This window comes from Lytechinus pictus, chromosome 11 (assembly GCF_037042905.1).
Source record: "Lytechinus pictus isolate F3 Inbred chromosome 11, Lp3.0, whole genome shotgun sequence".
Lineage (NCBI taxonomy): Eukaryota > Metazoa > Echinodermata > Echinoidea > Temnopleuroida > Toxopneustidae > Lytechinus > Lytechinus pictus.
The window spans coordinates 26888292-26910490 of NC_087255.1; the positions used below are offsets into that span (position 1 = coordinate 26888292).

At 35.8% G+C, this 22199-nt stretch overlaps 1 protein-coding gene across 2 annotated transcripts; it reads right to left on the bottom strand.

Moving 5' to 3' along the window:
* Window positions 1-13059: 13059 nt before the first annotated feature.
* Window positions 13060-20834, bottom strand: LOC129271096 (acidic phospholipase A2-like). 2 transcript variants are annotated; one of them, XM_054908455.2, is made up of 4 exons: window positions 20539-20834; window positions 18440-18644; window positions 16953-17092; window positions 13060-16503 (listed from the first exon to the last, which is right to left on the bottom strand). In XM_054908455.2, the coding sequence occupies exons 1-4, from the start codon at window positions 20588-20590 to the stop codon at window positions 16301-16303; spliced, it is 600 nt and encodes a 199-aa protein (XP_054764430.1). In that variant the 5' UTR covers window positions 20591-20834; the 3' UTR covers window positions 13060-16300. The 2 variants fall into 2 exon arrangements, with proteins under 2 accessions (XP_054764430.1, XP_054764429.1); XM_054908454.2 differs by lacking the exon at window positions 20539-20834 and having other exon boundaries at window positions 18440-18750.
* Window positions 20835-22199: the final 1365 nt, after the last annotated feature.

Below are 22199 nucleotides of genomic sequence, written 5' to 3' on the forward strand. Positions count from 1 at the left end.
ATAATTGTCTAGGAAGCATAAATAGATGATTGTCTTCACCATCGATGAATCCGGAAAGAGCACAGTAAACATAAGAAACATACAACTTAATAAAAATTTTGATACTTTTGGCTTCCCATACTTAAACCACAACTTTAAACCTGAGTTTAAATTAAACCCGACTTCAGAATACGGGCCATTATGTCAAACTTCCTTTTCCTCTTTCTAAGCGCGAGATGAAACTTGTCGATATACCGTGTTTACACGCTGCATCGGCTCGCGGTTCAGATAAGAACCGCGAGCCGATGCAGAATCGGATTTTTTGTTGCGTGTAAACGCGACATATTCTGAAAAGGGGACAATCAAATTTTAAAATTAATATCTTATTTACCAATCTAATGAGAGCGCGAAAGCTATTATGGCCTGAAAACTGGACGTTTCAAGAACTTTTGTAATTAAGATTAGGACTCATGAGTTAATATATTTTCAACAATTAATGCGAGCGCAAATCGCGAGCCGAAATTTTTGATAAACCGAAATGGGGATTTAACAGTCTATTATAGAATCAATATTGGGATATACAGAACTCGCCAATCAAAATGCGAGCGTGCAGTGCTAGCTGTTACGTTTTGACAATCAGACCTGAATATTGATATTTTGAGAACTTCATGGAATACACAAAAATAATTACCTGACAATTCAAATTTAACATTCAGACCATAAAACTGACATTTTTATTGAGCACTTAATGAATATCTATTTGTAAATCAAACAAAATAATGAAAGTTCGATTTCCGACCTGAAGCATGTTTTGTATTAGTATATTGACTTCCAAACTTTATATTTTAAACTCCATAATGAGCAAGATATGTAAATATTACCTAAAAGATAATATAGTGACATGAAATAATTTTTGTTTGTTTTCCCAGTCTTCCCCTCATCTTAATTTATTCCCTCGTCTTCCTAATATGCAAAATGCAGAAAACATTAATAAAGTAGGCATATCGTTCACACACCTCAGCTATATGGTGAAAAACAGGCCAAAATGCATTATTTCTATGTGTACGCACCATATTGAAAGTGGGGTTGAAACCATAGTCTATAATGTCATTTCAAATTACTGACATACATTTTCTAAAAGTAGAGATATAGATGATATTGTGCTTTACATGAAATATATCAAAGAAAGTACCCTAAAAAAGTAAAATAAATTTCTTAATCTATTTTCGATAATTTTTTAAGCAAGAGATCTCCCAAACTAATGATATGCAATTTCATGACCTAATAAGCATATTATGTAAACAATTATTTATGTTCCTGAAATTTTGCATGTCTATGTAACACTACTTGAACAATATATTTTGAAAGCTTCATAAAAAACAACCATGGTTTGATTGGGATATTCTCCCTTGACTTCATGCTATGTGTAGAATGTCAATAAAAACGGTGAAATAGGGCCATGTTGTAGTGACGTCATAATTATATTACGTCATTTCGGCGGGAAGGCCACAGATAATACCCGGCAGCAATGCATTTTTGTAAATTTCAGGGTCCATGCCATCCAGCTATGGGGTCATTTGCTTGTCCGGCTTTCGGTTGAATAATTTACTGGGCTGCCGGACTATAATGAGAGCGTGAAATTAATTTTGTAGATAATAAGGCCTGAAAACTTGACATTTTAAGCACTTTTATAAATATTAATAATGAAGGAGTCATGGGTTAATTTTTTACGATGCGAGCGCAAATCTCGAGCCGAAAATTTTGATCAACTGTCATGGAAACATTACCTTTTAAGTAGTTTGTTAGAATTAATTTAGAGATATACATAACTCACCTGGATCCGCCTATATGGAAAATTAAATGGGTTTACAATTTTCCTGTTTATTCATTGGCAAAAAAGAATTCTATACCTATAATGATGAGATTCCTGCGTAAATGTAGTTGCAATGAGAAATTATGATTTTGTACTGTACCATAAATGTAAAAACTAAATGTTATATTGTGTTTGGTTAATTTGCTGATTTCTGTGTAACAATACAATTTTATTTCACTTTTTCACTTACGGAATTATTATTATTATTATTATTTTTTGGGGGGGGGGTAACATTCCACCTTTTATTACACAGAAACCTCTGAAATATCAGACTATGTATTGTTTATTGATGTGCAAACTACAAGAATCATGATTACCTTTTACTTTTTTTTAAATACGTCAACATGTCAAAAATGATATTTAACATTCTTTATTATTCTTTATTGGAGTTCTCATTCTCCATAAAAGAAATAGTACAATTGAACAAACGAGAAAAACAAAATTCTACAGCGCGTTCCAAAAAATATGTCCCTCTGACATAGGGCTGAATTAATTCTAAAATGTGGTAGTATTCTCAAATAAACGTTCATGAAAAGAAAGCTCATTTCATGATCTAACTTCTATGAAAATTTCATTGGTCGCGCTTCAGTAGTTTTGAAGTAACAGTGGTACATTTTTAGGCCATTCCAAGTTTGCAGCATTGATGCATTTCTGCATTGTCTATGGCATTTTAACCCCCATTTTTACATCCAGGATCTGAGAAGGGACATTTCCCTAATCATATCCAGGCTCGTCAAATCTTAAACTTTGGCATGTTCAGAAGGACAAGGAATGATTGATAAGGGGAATCAGTGTACCAAGCTGAAAGAAACTGTGAATGATGGATGAGTAAAATAAGCTGAAAAATAAAGAGGAATCCATAAGTTAATCACCCTTTGCGAAAAAAAACTTTACCAGAAAAAAAAAATCGACTTTTTCTTCTAAACAGATTCATTGAATTAACTTGACTCGAGTAGCTTATATTAGTCCAGTAGATATGTGAAAAAGATGCTCGAATCTGGCAGAAAGTGTGAAATTTGGCACACAGAGGTATTTTTGGGCGCTGATTTCAAAAGTTGCCGGCCCCAAGCGATTTGACCATCGGGTCGGCCGCCATTTTGAAATCCAAGATGGCCGCCATGAAAAATCATTAAATGTCATTTTCTTGAGTTTAACATGGCATGTGACACTGAAATTTGGCATATAGGGGTATTTTGAGGCACTGATTTCAAATATTGCCGGCCCCCAGCAATTTGACCATTTGGCCGGCGGCTAAATGGCCGCCATCTTGAAATCCAAGATGGCCGCCATGATATATTATTGCAATCATTTTCTCGAGTTTTATATGAACTGCGGTATTGAAATTTGGCATATAGGCTTAATTTGGGGTGCTGATTTCAAAAATTGCCAGCCCCAAGTGATTTGACCATCGGGTCGGCCGCCATTTTGAAATCCAAGATGGCCGCCATGAGAAATCTTTAATGTCATTTTCATGAGTTTTACATGACGTGTGACACTGAAATTTGGCATATAGGGGTATTTTTAGGCACTGATTTCAAATATTGCCGGCCCCCAGCAATGTGACAATTTGGTCGGTGGCAAAATGGCCGCCATTTTGAAATCCAAGATGGCCGCCATGAAAAATCGTTAAATGTCATTTTCTTGAGTTTTACGTGAGAGGCGACACTGAAATTTGGCATATAGGGGTATTTTGAGGCACTGATGTCAAATATTGCCGGCCCCCAGCAATTTGACCTCCAGGTCAGCAGCAAAACGGCCGCCATCTTAAAATCCAAGATGGCCGCCATGAAAGATAATTTGCTCAAGTCTTACGTATGGCCTGTAACACTTTAAATTTGGAAAAAAAACTTGATCTTTGCATCCTTGATCAATGAAAAGAACGTAGTAAATAGATGCTATTTTGAATTCCAATATGGTTACCAAGTTTGAATGATGTTCAACATTATAATGGTGAGTAAAACCCATTGCATTGGCACTGAAAACAAATCCAACGCAACCACATCTTTGTCCGTTGCAAGGAATTTGGCATCCTTAATTGCTGATATAGATGTTACGTAAGTATGAAGCACCATTAATACACAAACCAGCTAGCTTCTTCTGCAGTTACACATTTGAAGTGGCTTTGGTTGAATAATAACCATCCAGAACAATCATTTTCTGTTGAGAGGCTTTAAATTATTTCTTTGACTTTTATATGATCTGCATTATTGCACTTTGACAAATCGACGGAGTGTGGGGTGCTTATTTCAAATATTGCTAGCCCTCAGCGATCTGATCCCGAGTCAGAGGCAAAATGTCAGCCATCTTGAAATCCAAGATGGCTGCCATGAAAAAAGATCATTGAAAAAAAATCACTTTATCTAGTATCACGTAACGTATTATTTTAAAGTTTGGCATCTAGGGATATTGAAATTGCCCCCAGTAATCTGTCCAACAGATATGCTGCAAAATGGCCACCATCTTGAAATCTAGAGAGGGTAGACTGTCATGAAAATTCATTAAAATCATTTTCTTGGTTTTAAACAATTTGAGGCACTGCATTTTAGAAATACAGGCAGGATTTTGGCCCGCTGGTTTTAGAATATTGCTCCAATAATTGCAATATTTTATTACAAATCAACAAGAAGAAAACTGCTCCAGACTTGAAGTACTGATGGTTATATAGTAGTATGATGATGATGATGATGATGAAATGAAATTAATATTAATAATGGATGATAATAATACATATTTTATTGTTCAAAATAGAATTCAGTAACAGAAATGCTCCGGAAATTTATTTTGCCCATACCCTGTAGATCGTGAGCCCGGCAGCAACTTAGCAGCGCGACATCGGACGTTGCTCTATCCTTTAAAAAGGGAGTTCACCCCAGAGAAAAGTTTGTTGTAAAAACAAAAGAAAATATGATATAAAAAAGATATTGGTGGATCCATCAAAGATATTAGAATTTTAAGTTTTTGATTTGTGACGTCATATAGGCTACTGTACGAGCAGCTTTCCCATTATGTTGTGTGATATAAAATGCATAAATGGTTCATCATGGGTATTTTTTTTTCTATCTGGAGCGGGTGTGAAATCATTAGTTTGTTGATATACTGAGGGTCCAATAAAAAAACATTTTCATTTTTTGAGGAGGCTACATTTCATTGATTTTTGTACTATAAGAAACATGGGGGAACTGCTTGCATCTGACGTCACAAATGCACCAAATGAAATTCCAATAGCTTTTTAAATATTTGATGGAATTTCCTCAAACCTTCAATATTTTTTTTCATTACTTATTCTGTTATTGTTTCAATAAACTTTTTGTCTGGTCGAACTTCCCCTTTAATTCGTTGACCGCCAAACAGGTTAGAAGCAGCTCCCCTTTTCTAACATCTTTTGGTCTGATGCTGTCGGAGCTTGAACTCCCGATCTCCCGATTGTGAGACGAACATGCTCCCATCGTCAGATTGTCGAACACACGATGGTTATTCAAAAATGCCAAATTTTAAAATAATACCTACATTATAATTATGATACTTGATTTTTTTTAATGATTTTTTTATGGCAGCCATCTTTGATTTCAAGATGGCTGCCATAAATTGGATGAACATTACTGGATTCGAAAGAAGTCTATGGAGATCACAGGGAAATCTCAGTTGTGGGCGATGCCGTCGAACTTAACACACGTGTAGAAAGCAACTCGGACGCCAAAAGAAAGCTTATTTTCTTCTCTTTTGACTGATAATACATATGTTTACTCACCATTATAATGTTGAACATCATTCAAACTTGGTAACCATATTGGAATTCAAAATAGCATCTATTTACTATGTTCTTTTCATTGATCAAGGATGCAAAGATCAAGTTTTTTCCCAAATTTAAAGTGTTACAGGCCATACGTAAGACTTGAGCAAATTATCTTTCAAGGCGACCATCTTGGATTTTAAGATGGCGGCTGTTTTGCTGCTGACATGGAGGTCAAATTACTGGAGGACGGCAATATTTGACATCAGTGCCTCAAAATACCCCTATATGCCAAATTTCAGTGTCGCCTATCATGTAAAACTCAAGAAAATGACATTTAATGATTTTTCATGGCGGCCATCTTGGATTTCAAAATGGCGGCCATTTTGCCGCCGACCAAATTGTCAAATTGCTGGGTGCCGGCAATATTTGAAATCAGTGCCTAAAATACCCCTATATGCCAAATTTCAGTGTCACACGTCATGTAAAACTCATGAAAATGACATTAAAGATTTCTCATGGCGGCCATCTTGGATTTCAAAATGGCGGCCGACCCGATGGTCAAATCACTTGGGGCTGGCAATATTTGAAATCAGCACCCCAAATTAAGCCTATATGCCAAATTTCAATACCGCAGTTCATATAAAACTCGAGAAAATGATTGCAATAATATATCATGGCGGCCATCTTGGATTTCAAGATGGTGGCCATTTTGCCGCCGGCCAAATGGTCAAATTGCTGGGGGCTGGCAATATTTGAAATCAGTGCCTAAAAATACCCCTATATGCCAAATTTCAGTGTCACACGTCATGTAAAACTCATAAAAATGACATTAAAGATTTCTCATGGCGGCCATCTTGGATTTCAAAATGGCGGCCGACCCGATGGTCAAATCACTTGGGGCCGGCAATATTTGAAATCAGCAACCCGAATTAAGCCTATATGCCAAATTTCAATACCGCAGTTCATATAGAACTCGAAAAAATGATTGCAATAATATATCATGGCGGCCATCTTGGATTTTAAGATGGCGGCCATTTTGCCGCCGGCCAAATGGTCAAATTGCTGGGGGCCGGCAATATTTGAAATCAGTGCCTCAAAATACCCCTATATGCCAAATTTCAGTGTCACATGCCATGTAAAACTCAAGAAAATGACATTTAATTATTTTTCATGGCGGCCATCTTGGATTTCAAAATGGCGGCCGACCCGATGGTCAAATCGCTTGGGGCCGGCAATTTTTTAAATCAGCGCCCCAAAATACCTCTGTATGCCAATTTTTACACTTTTTGTCACATTTTTTGTCACATAACCGCTCCACTATATTAACTAAAAAATGGAATGAAAACAGAAATTCAGTATTATTGGAATTAGGTGTGAAAGCGACAAGACCCGATGTCTCAATCATTGTGCATCTCCCGTTATAAAAAATGAAATGAACTGTTAAATACAGTTTTTGAACTTCTGACCGGGCCTTCTGATCATGCTCAAGGTTGTGATTTGATGAACCCCTTTTTAGATCATGGAGATTTCCCTGGTCAGATCAGGGAATTCCTTGGTCAGAATGGTCAAAGTGGGTTGATATGCTAGAAAGTGCAGAACACACAGCAGTGCAGTATGCATGCAAACTTGGAATGGGCAGAAAAGCACCACTGTTACATAATAGACTTTGTATTCAAAACCACTGAAGCGAGACCAATGAAATTTTTATAGAAGTTAGAACATGAAATGAGCTTCCTCGTTCCATACATTTCATGGAGAATAATTATTGTTTTTGGAAGCAATTTAGCCGCATATCAGAGGGTCATCTTTTGGGGACGCACTGTACAGTCTACTAAAAAAAGTTTTCTGATTGAGGGGCGGTCCTTAGACATGTTAGCGGTCACAAAATCTGACCGGATTGGACCTTCCTAATCACAACACTGCCGTGCGTTGCTGTACTCTACGTTCGTTAGTTCCCAATACCAAATTCACCCGAATCATCAAAAAATGCAAATGAATCTATTTCATGAAATTCAGGCATAAAGGTAACAAAGTATATCACTGATCATTTGGTATTAGTTTCAGGTCACATTACCAAGGTCAAAGATCATTTCATAAAATATTTTTAAAATAAAATGGCAAAGTACATGAATCTATTTCAAGAAATTCAGACATAAAGGTAACAAAGTATATCACTGATCATTTGGTATTAGTTTCAGGTCACATTACCAAGGTCAAAGATCATTTCATAAAATATTTTTAAAATAAAATGGCAAAGTACATGAATCTATTTCAAGAAATTCAGACATAAAGGTAACAAAGTATATCACTGATCATTTGGTATTAGTTTCAGGTCAAATTACCAAGGTCAAAGATCATTTTATGGTCGATAAATTACTGATTATCAACTGAAATGAAATATCCAAGAATAAAGATTGTGAATTTTCATGATCATGTTGAAATCATGATTCTGAATTTTGTGATACCTGGATGTAATGATTTACAGATATCGAAAAATAGACGATACGTTACAGGATCAAGGTCAAAGGCCATTTTAGTTAATGAACTTGGGTGAGAATAGGTATTTTATTAATAATTTTGGAAATGCTTGATTAAATCAAATGAACTTATATGAGATTGTTATTTAATATCACAATAATAATATAAAATGAATAACAAGATTCTCATACAAGGTGAAGACCTTTTGAGGTCGACAAAATTAGTGTTCATTATCAAATGAACGTGATTTTTAAAAATCCCATTGTAAAAATTATTCATTGTATTTTTTTCAAAGTCAGTACTGTATATTGAAAGCAGTTCCGCTTGTTTTTTTTTTTTATATATTTTTTATATTTTGTTGTTGTTGTCTAAGTTAGTGTGGATGTGTCTCTTAACGACATTTTGCCGACTCACTATTCAGATTCAGAAGAGACCCCTTTGAAAATACATTTTGTATGCAAGAATGCCTAAAACAATTTTTTTCATTTTGATAATGTTTTCTCTTGGAATGTTTTTCCGTCTCTGTTCAACAACTAACCTCTTTGTCTTCATTGCCCCCCCCCGTTTCTCTCTCTCTCTCTCTCTTTCTCCGTTATCTCTTCTTCTTTGTTTTCTTTTTAGCCCCCCTCTCCTTTTTCTCTCCGTCATGTCACACTCCATGTGATTCTCCCTTACTATGTAAATCACCTACCTTTTAGCATACCGACCATGATTCAATTCAATTCAAAAACTAGCACAATGATAATTAATTCACATCACTATTTATTTATGTATATTCCCCTATATTCATGATATTGTAGGCTGTTATTTCTTTAATAGAATTTCAAAGAATAAAAACGTTCAGTCTTGGGGGGGGGGGGATATTATCATTTTGTCGAGTTAGTAACTAGCACAATTGCCTTTTGTTCCCATCTAAATTCAAGTCTCCATTTTCTATTTATTTCATAGAGTCTATAATGGATCATAGTGAGAGTTACATACTGTAGGCCTGGATCATGTGGATGATTCGGCTACTTCAAATCAAGAACCGAGTCTACACTCTGTCTTCTTCATCATTACAGGACAAATCCACTCTAAAATCAAGTTGATCCGAAAACGTACTTCCTCTATGGTGCAAATAGATATTTTGTAGACTTTGAAAAAATAGAGAATTTATTTTCTGAAAGTCTGTCAAGATTGTACACATCTTTTATTTTGGCGCTGATAATTTTGTTTCACGCTATGACAAAACCATGCAGGCAGTGCTCATTGAAAGGTTTTTTTTTTTTTGGGGGGGGGGGAGGGCGGTGACACGTGATATAGGTGAGGCTTGATATGGAGAAGAAAACAATTAACATGTTAGGTGTAATTGAGAATTTTTTTCAAATTTAATTTTATTTGATACATACTGTAGGCCTATATTTGAATTCAATTTATTGATATAAAAACGAATGCATATCTACATGTAACATTTTCATTTATTCCTATTTCAATGTTATCCCACCCACCTTAAATACCAGGTTGGATGGCGCCATATAAAGTAGTCATGTGAAATCGTGATTATAATCTAGAAACTTGTATCACTCTTATCAAAATACATAAATGTATTTATCATATAAGGCCTACCATGATAATAAATAATATTGTTCATCGATTTTGTTCATGATTACAGTTTAAGTTGATATGCACATAAATTATACGCACGCAACCGATCTCAGATGATGGAAACATGAAGAAGACAATTTCAAACTGATTAAGCGTCATCTTTACTGTTTTGAATTTAGTTTGATAATGGAAGGAGGGGTGATATGATAATTCACAATGCTAAAAATTTAAGGAGTGGAAAGGTGAAAGGGGTTGAGGATGGACATCGTTTAGCATCCCTTTTAAGGTGTCACTCCTCGATCTTTCTGAGGGGGGGGGGGGAATTTTCCCCTTTCCAATCCTTTTATTTTTTAGAGTGAAGATGACCATAGTATGAAGAAAGAGAAAAGGAATATCAAGATTGAGAAAAGAAAGAGAACGGGTGAAGGGCAGGGTTATGGTTTGAATGAAAGATTGATAGAAGCACAGAAATTGTCTTAAACCAAGATCAAGATGAGTGAACTAGAAACCCGAGAGAAATCGAGAAGAGAGGTGTTGTATTTCATTTAAAAGATAATGATATGCAAATGAGCAATTGGAATATAGATCGGGCATTTTTTTTTTTTTGGGGGGGGTCATCATTATTTCTTACTGCATATTCAGGTAATCTGTACCAGATGACTCCGCCAGACAACTTAAGTGCTACTCCGCCAGACAACTTAAGTGCTAAAAACCTTTTCAAAACAATCAAATGTCATTTTGGGGTTTTCCACCCTATTCAACATGATACAGGGGGCGGATGATAGGCAAGATTTCTCTTCCAAATTGAGGAGAGACTTTGAACAACTTATACAAGTCAGTTGTAGCTTTTACGAATGCAACATGGATCATCCCAGATTTTTTTATCCGGGGTCGTCAGTATTTTAGTCCGGGATTAACGCTGCGTGTTCATACTCGTCCGTCCTTGATGTACTAGCATGTCCGGGAGAAAAATTGTACATGTTTGATTTTTCATCCCGGAGTGCATGGACGGATAATCATCCGTTATATCCTTGTAGCCAACTTGTACATCCGTGTAACTACCGAATGCATCCGGGAGGCTCCTTATTAGAACGGTTTATATCGGTTTATAAATCGGTTTATATATACGGCTTATATCAAGTAGATCCCTAGTGCTAAAAAAAATAATAAAAAAATAAAAAAATCCCCCATACATGATTTTCGTGTAAATACCCAATTAAATCCTTATTGTTCTGATTTAGCTTGGTTTGGATTTATTTACTGTATGAAAGTAAACACGATGTACATTATCATGATTATAAAACACTAAAAAGATACAGATGGATCACTCCATTCACATCCATCGAATGGCTCTGTTCTTCCTAGAGGTCCAATTCCTCCGACAATGATAGAAAAATATCAACTCATCCATCCTTGATGTACAAGCATGTCCGAGAGAAAAATTGTACATGTTTGATTTTTCATCCCGGAGTGCATGGACGGATAATCATCCGTTACATCCTTGTAGCCAACTTGTACATCCGTGTAACTACCGAATGCATCCGGGAGGCCCCTTAAAAGAACCGGGATGTAATACTGGCTATTTACCCGCGGTCAAAATTTGGCTATTGTTTGTGACACGAGCAATCATTTGCATGTGTTCATTGTCATGTCCAATATTGGCCAATGCTCTAGAGAACATAAGACCCCGGCATACGACACCGTGAAAGGTCCGTGTAAGCACTAAGCACCTCTAGTAACATCCGTGTTTTCCGTGTTGACTCCCGGTATCACGTAGATCCCTCGTGCTCTAAAAAAAAAAAAACAAGATCGGCAGAAAATAAAGGTATCAGGTCAAGTTAACGCAATAGCTCGATAAAAGTTTTACTTTGAAAATATTATCAATATTATGCCAATTCAGCCTGGTAAGTTTCATGCACGTATTTTTTCACTAAACCTATATAGCAACGATGGTCAATAATCATAATAACGGTAGGCTACCATGAGGGCATCATTGCACTTAGAGTAATTACATATCACTGAACAAAATATAATAAATTATATTGAGTAAATGCATGAGAACAAAATAAGTAACACATAGTCTTCACTGTTACGATCGGCACCACGAATCAGTCGTGGCAATCGTTGTGATTGTAACAGAGGATTGTAAAAAAAAATGGAACGCTCGAAAATGTTATCAGCTAGAAAAGGCCGACTGTTAGGCATTGCACGGCAGTTGAAACGAGATATAAAGCAAAAAATGATCTTGCTCAAAAAATCACGATCAGCTACGAAAGGCCAGTCGTGACAGATTACTCTCAACATGTATAATCTCAATTTCATTTTATAACAGGTTTAAGCACAATGTAAAGTTATATTTGATTAAACGTGACTCTCGTTGAATTTTTAATGATTTTTGTCTTCTTTCTACTCTCAACCCCCCCCCTCTGCTTTTCATTCCCTCCTACCCTTTACATGTATGTTTGTTCTAGGTTTGTCTTGGTGCAAGACGCATTTCATATCTATTTACTGAATATTTACTGAATTTGTTCTCCGCTTTTATTAAGTGATCAAATATTATGTTATTAAGGGAGCTGTCTTGACAAGACCTTTATGGGTTTTTGTTTACAGCTATACCTAATTTCAATACCTTTTCTATAACAATATGCATGTACATACTATTGAGTTACTTTATTTCATCTTGAATTGCATGTTTTTATCCAATGTGTTGTAAAATGTTTTTAATATTGGAATTGAATAAAGTTGAACTGAACTGAACTGAATAAGCCAGTTCACGGTTAGCTCATGATCAACTTTTCTCAAATGACCTTTGTGATTTTCCATTAGGATAAGCACTTTCATTTTCAAATGTAGATGTTGCGTAAGCTTTACCGGTAGAGTATTCAAATTCTAAGAACAAAATGCATTGTATAGACCAGGTGACTAGAATAGTACATCAGGGATAAAGTTTGGAAATCTGTTTTATTTTCTGCCTTTGGCACATTTGACTATTGTTTATAGGCTACTGTCAAATACCAGTGATTATGAAGGCTCTATTTATTACTCTTCAGCTTGGATGTGATAAATATTTTGAAAGGAATACATGAATAATCATCAAATCACAAATGCCTATGTCAGTGAATTTGAAAGCCACCTTCATGGTTGTCTCCAATGACCTTTTTCTGCTCGTGCGCAGTTTACAACCGTGAACAGGCTTATTACGACAGTGGGGATGAGATATAAGGAGATAATATCTTGGTCAAGGAGCTTCTTGCGCCACTATTAAGCATGTTAAGAGCGGGGCATTGTGGGTAGGGACATAGAGAGCGAGATGGGTGAAAGGATGGATGCATCTCCAACTTGGGAAAATAAAAAATGTAATGATATTCTTTATATGCATCAAACGATTAATGACAATAGTAGCGCTTAATACTTGGGTAAAATAGAAAAATGTAATGATATTCTTTATATGCATCAAACGATTAATGACAATAGTAGCGCTTAATACTTGGGTAAAATAGAAAAATGTAATGATATTCTTTATATGCATCAAACGATTAATGACAATAGTAGCGCTTAATACTTGGGTAAAATAGACAAATGTAATGATATTCTTTATATGCATCAAACGATTAATGACAATAGTAGCGCTTAATACTTGGGTAAAATAGAAAAATGTAATGATATTCTTTATATGCATCAAACGATTAATGACAATAGTAGCGCTTAATACTTGGGTAAAATAGAAAAATGTAATGATATTTTTTATATGCATCAAACGATTAATGACAATAGTAGCACTTAATACTTGGGTAAAATAAAAAAATGTAATGATATTCTTTATATGCATCAAACGATTAATGACAATAGTAGCGCTTAATACTTGGGTAAAATAGAAAAATGTAATGATATTCTTTATATGCATCAAACGATTAATGACAATAGTAGCGCTTAATACTTGGGTAAAATAGACAAATGTAATGATATTCTTTATATGCATCAAACGATTAATGACAATAGTAGCGCTTAATACTTGGGTAAAATAGAAAAATGTAATGATATTCTTTATATGCATCAAACGATTAATGACAATAGTAGCGCTTAATACTTGGGTAAAATAGAAAAATGTAATGATATTTTTTATATGCATCAAACGATTAATGACAATAGTAGCACTTAATACTTGGGTAAAATAAAAAAATGTAATGATATTCTTTATATGCATCAAACGATTAATGACAATAGTAGCGCTTAATACTTGGGTAAAATAAAAAAATGTAATGATATTCTTTATATGCATCAAACGATTAATGACAATAGTAGCGCTTAATACTTGGGTAAGATAGAAAAATGTAATGATATTCTTTATATGCATCAAACGATTAATGACAATAGTAGCGCTTAATTAATACTTGGGTAAAATAGAAAAATGTAATGATATTCTTTATATGCATCAAACGATTAATGACAATAGTAGCGCTTAATACTTGGGTAAAATAGAAAAATGTAATGATATTCTTTATATGCATCAAACGATTAATGACAATATTAGCGCTTAATAAAAATGGGTAAAATAAAAAATGTAATGATATTCTTTATATACATTTAAATAAACAGAAGCGCTTTCTGAGCAATTTACATTGTAAATATTATTACCCGGTGGGGTCATCGGGTCCTTGCATGCCATTGTCCAATTTATGCACTTTCTCCACTCCCTGAGGATCGCATTTCAACAAGAGTTCCAATACTAAATATCTAGGCATACTACATTACAGGCTTTCGCATCCCACCGGGTACCCTAACACAAAAGTCAGCGAGTAATCGCTAAATGAAATGATCATCGTTACATGTGCATTTTGCTCAGTAGACTCACGAGGCACCAATCGGAATTGCTCTTTGAAATTAGCGATTAATCGCTAACCTTTGTGTTATGGGGCCCTGGACGGAGAGTGGCAAAAAGGACGATTGGCCGCATAATGCAGTAGGGCTAGAACACACCACCCTCTGTTAGCTGTACTACAACGCTTCCACTTAGCATACTATCATCACAATCCTCATCATTATTATTTTCACCGTTATTATAAACATCATTTTATATAGTTAACCAATGTGTTGGTGAATATGTGTCCAGACGAAAAAAAAAGATCAAAATCAAAGAATTGATGGAGAGGATATATCAGAAATCTTGTTGAATTTCGATATCGTTTTTTTCCCACTATTGTTAGAGGCTAGACACATTGGCCCGTATTCTGAAGTCAGGTTTAACTTAGATCATGGTCTAACTCTGTGCTAAATTATGGGAAGCCAAAGGTGTCAACATTTTTATTAAGTTGTATGTTTCTTATGTTTACTCTGCTCTTTCCTGATTCATCGATGGTGACGACAATCATTTATTTATACTTCCTAGACAATTATGAATGATTTGAGAGCCAAATGAGCTGAAATATGATATCACTGCTGTTAGTGATTTATGAAACAATTGGCTATCCATACTTAAACCACAACTTTAAACCCGATTTTAAGTTAAACCCGACTTCAGAATACGGGCCATTAAACTTAAGCAATCCCTTTGAAGGATGTACAATCACATACAACGAAACCGACTCTAGACCGACTCAAAGGTACTACCGATTAAATACCATCGGTTCGGCGTTCGAAGTCGGTTTCGTTGGTGTGACTGTATCATTAGCAAGGGGGGGGGGGGAGAATAATATATAGACAAACTTGCTTGCCGGTATCCTTACTGACGAAATGAGACTTGTCCCTAATGACGTAGTCACATTTCCCCTATAGTGCGGCAGTTCGGCGAGTCGAAAACAGCTATTTTAACATTTTTTGTACCAGCTACATAAGGTTTGAATAAAAATGAATAAAATGGCTGCCTTCGACTCGCTTTACAACCGCCGTAGGGAAATGTGACTGAAGCATTAATAAAGATAATAAACATAGAGGTACTTTAAACGAGATATATGACCCCGGGTGTGTCTCGTTCCACACGTCATACAACCCAAGACACTTGAAGGTTATAGGTAAGGATATGATTTTCACAAAACAAGTTTGATAGTACACTTTATGAAATTCGAAGATAACATTGGACAAGGTGCTTGGATTTTAAAAACTAGAGGATTTTATCTTCCACATTTTGCAGACGCTTTTTGGAACGTTGAGAATCTATTGAAAATTCCCGTCAAATCACAACGGACAGAATAGAGGTCTCTGTCGAAAGTTGATGGACATGCAGGGACAACACACCGTCTTAAGATTCGGACCGGGCGAAAAATTACATTATAATGTCGTTTATCCATAGTCCAGGACGATACTGATTATCTGCGTAATAGAAAGCGTCTGAGAAGTGATTGTTAAAATGCCCTAGAATTATGAAATTGTATATCAGGATCGTGAGCCGCGGATCGGAAAGGGGTGGGCTGAGCCCAAGTGTGATGAGGGGGAGATGAACACGAAGACACAACAATGATATTTATTGCAACTTTTTTACGTTATGAAAACGTTCCCTGAAAAAATGTGATGGGGGGGGGGGGGTCAAACCCCTTAGCCCATCCCCTCATATTCCGGCTTCGTGGTCACTGTCATTCAATGATGCATGGGCTCTTAGAGGAGGGCAAGTAATAGGACGGTCGTTCTCGAAAGTAGTGTCTTTTTACCATAAACTAACGTCAATGTAAGATTACTTCTCCGTCGACTTTGTGAACTTCATTCTTCTCGTCATCCTCACCGAAACACTTCAACCAGTTATAGAAGCGGTACTTTTTATGGAATGGCTGGCGAGCGAGGCACATTGCAAGATCCCGGTCACACTCGCATATCGCCACGGCACACTTGGGTAGGAAATCGTACCAATAGTATTTATCCAGACCAGCTTCATGGAGAAGAGAGGAGAGAAAAGAGAAATATAGAGATTAATAAAATACATGTTTAAGTGGAATATTCTATGCCATGTAAATTTTTACCCTTTTGTCATTTGGCATTTGCATGGCTATCAGGGGCGATACCAGAACATATTGATACAGGGGTAAAGAGACCGATTTTTTTTTCTTAAACAAGTTACATGACAATATAGAGCTATTCGTATACTCTTCTTTCGTTAATCATCCTTTTTATTTTTATTATTATTTTTTTTTTGGTTTTACACTATCAAACATTTTTAAGGCCAAGTACTTACATGTATATCCACCGTTATTTTTTCTGAAACAACCTGTATCAAGGCATTTTCTTATATTTTCGTTAAAAAAAAATATCACTTTCATACGAGTAATACCCATATTGGAAAATGATAAGATATATGTATACCATATTACCATTGCTTACCACAAGTCACATATGCATCTCTTGTATCACATTGGTGAAGCTTATATTTATATGGTACAAGATAAGCAACGATGGTGGTGTAGCACGCTCCATGTGTCACATGCGTTGCTCCATAACAGTTATCATGACTCTGGCAGCATCTTCAAATAAATCACAAGCAAATAAATAAGAAATTAAGATCATTATTCACTGAAATAAAATAAAAAATGTTTTATTGGGGATGATAAAAACTAAATCTATGATCCTTGACAGGAAGGCAAGAATACAAGATCCTCCCGATGTCTTCTTGTCTCACCTGTTGTACTATTTTCTGGCTGGAAGATTTCGAAATACTACGCAAACGCTTTCTGGGAAGTAGAGAATCTATTGTCAAAATTCGGCTCATGACAAAGCAGTCTTCGTCGAAAATCGGTGAATCAATAACAGCAGTGTCGTTCGTACTTGACTCTGGACAAGCGACATATTTGCAATTTTTTCGTCATCTCCAAATCTTAGGTCGATCAGCTGTTCCGGTTCACCAACTTTCGACAATGATCTCTAATCTGTCCATTGTGATTTGACGGGCATGTTCAATAGATTCTGAACGTTCAACAGAGCGCCCGCGGAGTGGATGCTAATACGCTTATATCTTCTGAAATTATCTCGTCATCGCGCTGCGGTACGCGGTGTGTTAAGAAGTGAGTCAAAAAAGCTTGAGGAGAGTTCCTAAATCCTAAATATTCGCGAGCGAGCTAGCAAAAATTTAGCCAAATGAAAATGTAATTTTGAAGGATTTCTTTTTACACACAAGCATACGTATACAAAATAAGAAATAAGGGTTGAACATCCATATGAACCATAGGGGTCGATACATTAGCAGCGACACGACATTTGCTCCGACAACAATTGCTCTGGGCTTTGTGATTATGCCCATGTACAGTATGCACATTTAAGGATGAACTTAGCGACATTCAACACCCTAACAGGTTGCAGAGATGACCCACGTGTTAATTTTAAACTTTCTTAACGACAAGTATACCTAAGTTACAAGGTGAAAATTGAACCTTTGGGATACAAACGAGCATTTCTTGGCGCACAGTTGCAAACAATGATAACAGACAAGGGCGGAAATCTCTCCCCAAAGGTAGGGGGACCAGGGCAGGGGCTGGAAAGTTTGACAAGCAACAAAAGGGTAATCACCCCAAATGTCATTTAAACCAAAATACATGTTTTATTTCGATTTTGAATGATGTATTTCTTTCCATCATAAAATACCAAAAATAGTATGGGGACATTTGATACTGTGTCCCCCCTACTATTTTGGGAAGGGGGACGCGTCCCCCTGCCCCCCTGTGATTTCCGCCCGTGATAACAGAAAATGATGTTTGCACCTTCTTCCACTTCGGGTGTAAGCAAACACCTCAAAAGGTGATATATACCAGTGTCTATTTTCTTAGTATGTGTATGGCGTACGAGTAAATCAATGAATCTACTACAATAAACCTAACCTGTCCACACCATCCACAGGTTTGCCGAACCCACCAAAGCCACAGTAGCATCCGTAAAACCCGAAGTCCGCTATTGTTTCCAGGAAAGTCCTGTTAGTGGTGCAACTCATCATACCATCCAAGAAGTTCAGAGCTCTATCGTTTACCATGTTCAGGACCTGCTTAGACTTCGGCTCCTCCTCATTGTCGTACATTACTGTACCGGCTAAAGAAATCGACAGCACAAACTTTTGTAAATGCATATCATTATTTAAATTAGCTAGAATGTAAGTGACGTACGCCGCCATATCTCCTGAGGACAGTGCGCTTGCCCCGCCCCCCCCCCCAAAAAAAAAAAGAAGAAAATTTGATATCATTTTCTGAATGTTATGTCAAAATCTATCACAATTTGGATTATCGTAATAAAAATTTAGAAATTTTTGCTCGCTCACAACATTTTGCCCGATGCACCATATCTCGCCCCTCAAATAGTTTGGCTCATTACGCAACTGCATGAGGAGGTGCAAATATTTTCTGACCAGAACAAAAACAATAACAAAATGTGAACGATGACCACTATTTTTGTTTTGGAATCATGCACTTTCAAGTACAAAATGATCTGAAAACTAAAAAAAAAAAGCGTCAGCAAATTTCGGAAGCGCTTCCCATATTTATGAAGACTTCCGAAAATCCTTCCCCGCCACCGAAATCATAACAATTTCATATTTACACTAATGAAAATTAGTAATTTTTTGAGCACGGAAGTTTTGAATAAAATTCATAAATACACCATACAACCAACTTTTGGTTATTCTTGTTCCGTATATAGTGAATTCTCTTAAATGGCAAAATTCTTGATATCAGACGTGATTACTTTTTAGCTTGCATAATGTGTAACCGTATTCATGGAAAGGCCCCAGTCCGAATGTGCAATGAAGTGGAAATTGTCTTTGAAAGACGCTCTTTAATATACGCTGAATGTCGTTATTTACCAACGCCCACTCTTGAATGTTATAAGAGTTTTTTGTAATATGCTGGTGGCTTGGATTGGAGTCATTGGACTAACCTTCCATCTGACATTCAGAATGCAAATTCTCTTGAAGTTTTAAACGTATGTACAATAGCCATTATTTCAAAACCTGTCGTTTAATGGCATTACATCATTTACATGTATTGTTCTATAATTGACCGACCTCTTTTTATTCTTTCTCCCTTCTCTCTCTCCCGCTCTCCCCCTCCATCTGTCTCTTTCTTTTTCCTTTCTCTCTCCCTCTCTCTCGTCTCTTTTCCTTCTTTTTGCTTATCTCTTCTTTTCCTTCTAGGTCAGACCATTTACTGAACTTCTATATTGTTAGCCATTGTAGTCGTTACCTCATTTTGATAATGTGCATTGTATGTTTTGTGTGTGTCTAAACAGGACCGTGATGTAAAACAGCCTCGGCTGATCATGTTTCATCTTTATCCTAAATAAATACGTTACAATAAAATAAGATAAAATAATTGCATATTTTTTCAGGTTATTTTTTCAGGTTACATTATTGTTGGGTCATCAGCACTTTTCCTTTTTCATCATTCATGTATTTAATAGGCCTCTAAGGTCAACTAGTTTAATGCTAAATATTCAATAGAGATACTCAGTATGGAAAATGATTGTGTTTGATACGCATGGGTTTTCCTTTTTATGGCGATTGAAGAAACGTTTGCGATGCAGTCACACCGAATCCAAACCGACTATTGTGATTCTTCATTGGGAACAAGGCAATTACTTCGGATCGGTCTGTGACCTTGGTTAATTTGTGTGACTGCGTAGTATTATAGTGTTGGATGGCCCCGGTAGATGGCCAAATACAATACTCCGCATAGGTATAGGCCGAGCTAATCTGAAATCAGCTCAGTGCCACGTTTTAAACATGTACGCCCGGCATGTAAGGTACTTTTGTAAAAATACAAATGTTTCATTCTTATATAATTATATAGGGCCTATACAAACAAATACAGAGAACTGTAGAACAAATTTGCCATACATCATGCTGGAGTGTCACTTGTCTTTTGTGATCAAGAAATTACGTTTAATCTTATTACAGCTACATTTATACACTTTAGTAAAAGAAAGCACTTACCAGTGGTATGTATTGCAGCAGCAAACATGAGAGAGAACAGAATGGAATCCATATTGGTGATATTATAGTGCCTCTATCAATATTATGGTTGATTTTAGCAGACATCATAATTAGATCAATATAGTGTTGACATCTTAATAGGACGTGGTTATCCAAACTAAATGATCAGCTTCACTTGTTTGGGTACAAACTCCAGCTGCATTACAAATAACTCATTTGTTCACTGAACCCCGACGAGGAAAGCAAAGAGCTATACAGTCACGAGTTACTATTTAATGTGACACCCTCAGATATGTAAATTGTTGAGATAGGAAAGTATATAACAACTTTCATTATCCAAACGTTCAAGCTCGGTGAATTCCAAACTAAGGGTTCGATTGACATGATTGGGGAGTTTGGGTAGTAAAGTAAAACATAGTAAAGTGAAGTGAAATAAGTAGGGTGTATGATATGACGTTTCGTGAAGTGAATTAAATTAAGTAGTAAAGTTAAGTCAAGTGAAATGAGATGACATGAATTACAGTATAGAAGTAAATTGAAGTGAGATGAAATGAAGTGAATTAAGTGAATTAAAAATGAGGTTAAGTAAATTTAAGTGAAATTAAGCATAGTATAGTAAGGTTAAGTCAAGTAAAATGAAGTTGAATGAATTACAGTAGCCATTGTAGTAAAAAAATTGAAGTGACATGAAGTGACGAGACCTAAAATGAAGTGAAGTGAAGTAAGTTAAGTGATAAAGTAAAGAGAAGTGAGGTGAAATGAAGTTATGTGACGTGAAATGAAGTAAATTAAATTAAAATAAAATGAAGTAAAGATAAGTGAAATGACGGGGAAAGAAGAAACTTAAAGTGACGTGAAATAAAACGTAATGATGTGACATAAAGTAAATAGTGAGGTAACGAAAAGTAGAGCAAATTAGGCTAAAGTAAAAGAGTAAATCAAACTGTAGTATGGTAAAACAAAGTAACAAAAATACACCAAATGAAAAATATCGGCCTTTATGTTACTGGAATTTATTTGTTCTTGTCAAATTCTCAAGGTGGCTAATGTTGGTTTTTTTCTTTTTCCATGTTTAACTGTGTTTGTCGACGACAATCAGCCTTTTTATTGACAATTTGATCCCTCTCAAAAATCATGTACTGGCTTCAAGCTGAATGTGATTTTCATATTTGGATAGACCAAACTGTTTTTGTTTAATTCCCAACCTTTTTTTTCGACAAATTTTCCAGGAGTTTAAAATCTTTCTATTTGATAGATGGTCATGAGGTTTTCTATTTTTATAGATTACGCCTTTATTGTTTATCTTTACAAGATTTTAGATATCTATTGATTTCATTTTCTTTCTCATTTTCAACCAATACCATAATATGAAGTACAATCATTGACCAATAATGATACTGAATATCAATTACAACATTCAAAGAAAATTGAACCACTTACATAAAACCAGGGGTAGTAATAAGTGGTGACAGTGTGACTAAAGGTAGCGTCATATTCTTCTCTATTGAACAATAGGGGTATTTTAGAAAAAGGAACTACCCAAGAATCCCTTTCGTCTTTATTAATCCTTCTCCCTCTTCAGTTTTCTTCTTTTTACTCATCCTTTTCCCCCACTAATTTAAAAATAATAGAGGACGATCGGCCCTGCAAGACTGTCACCG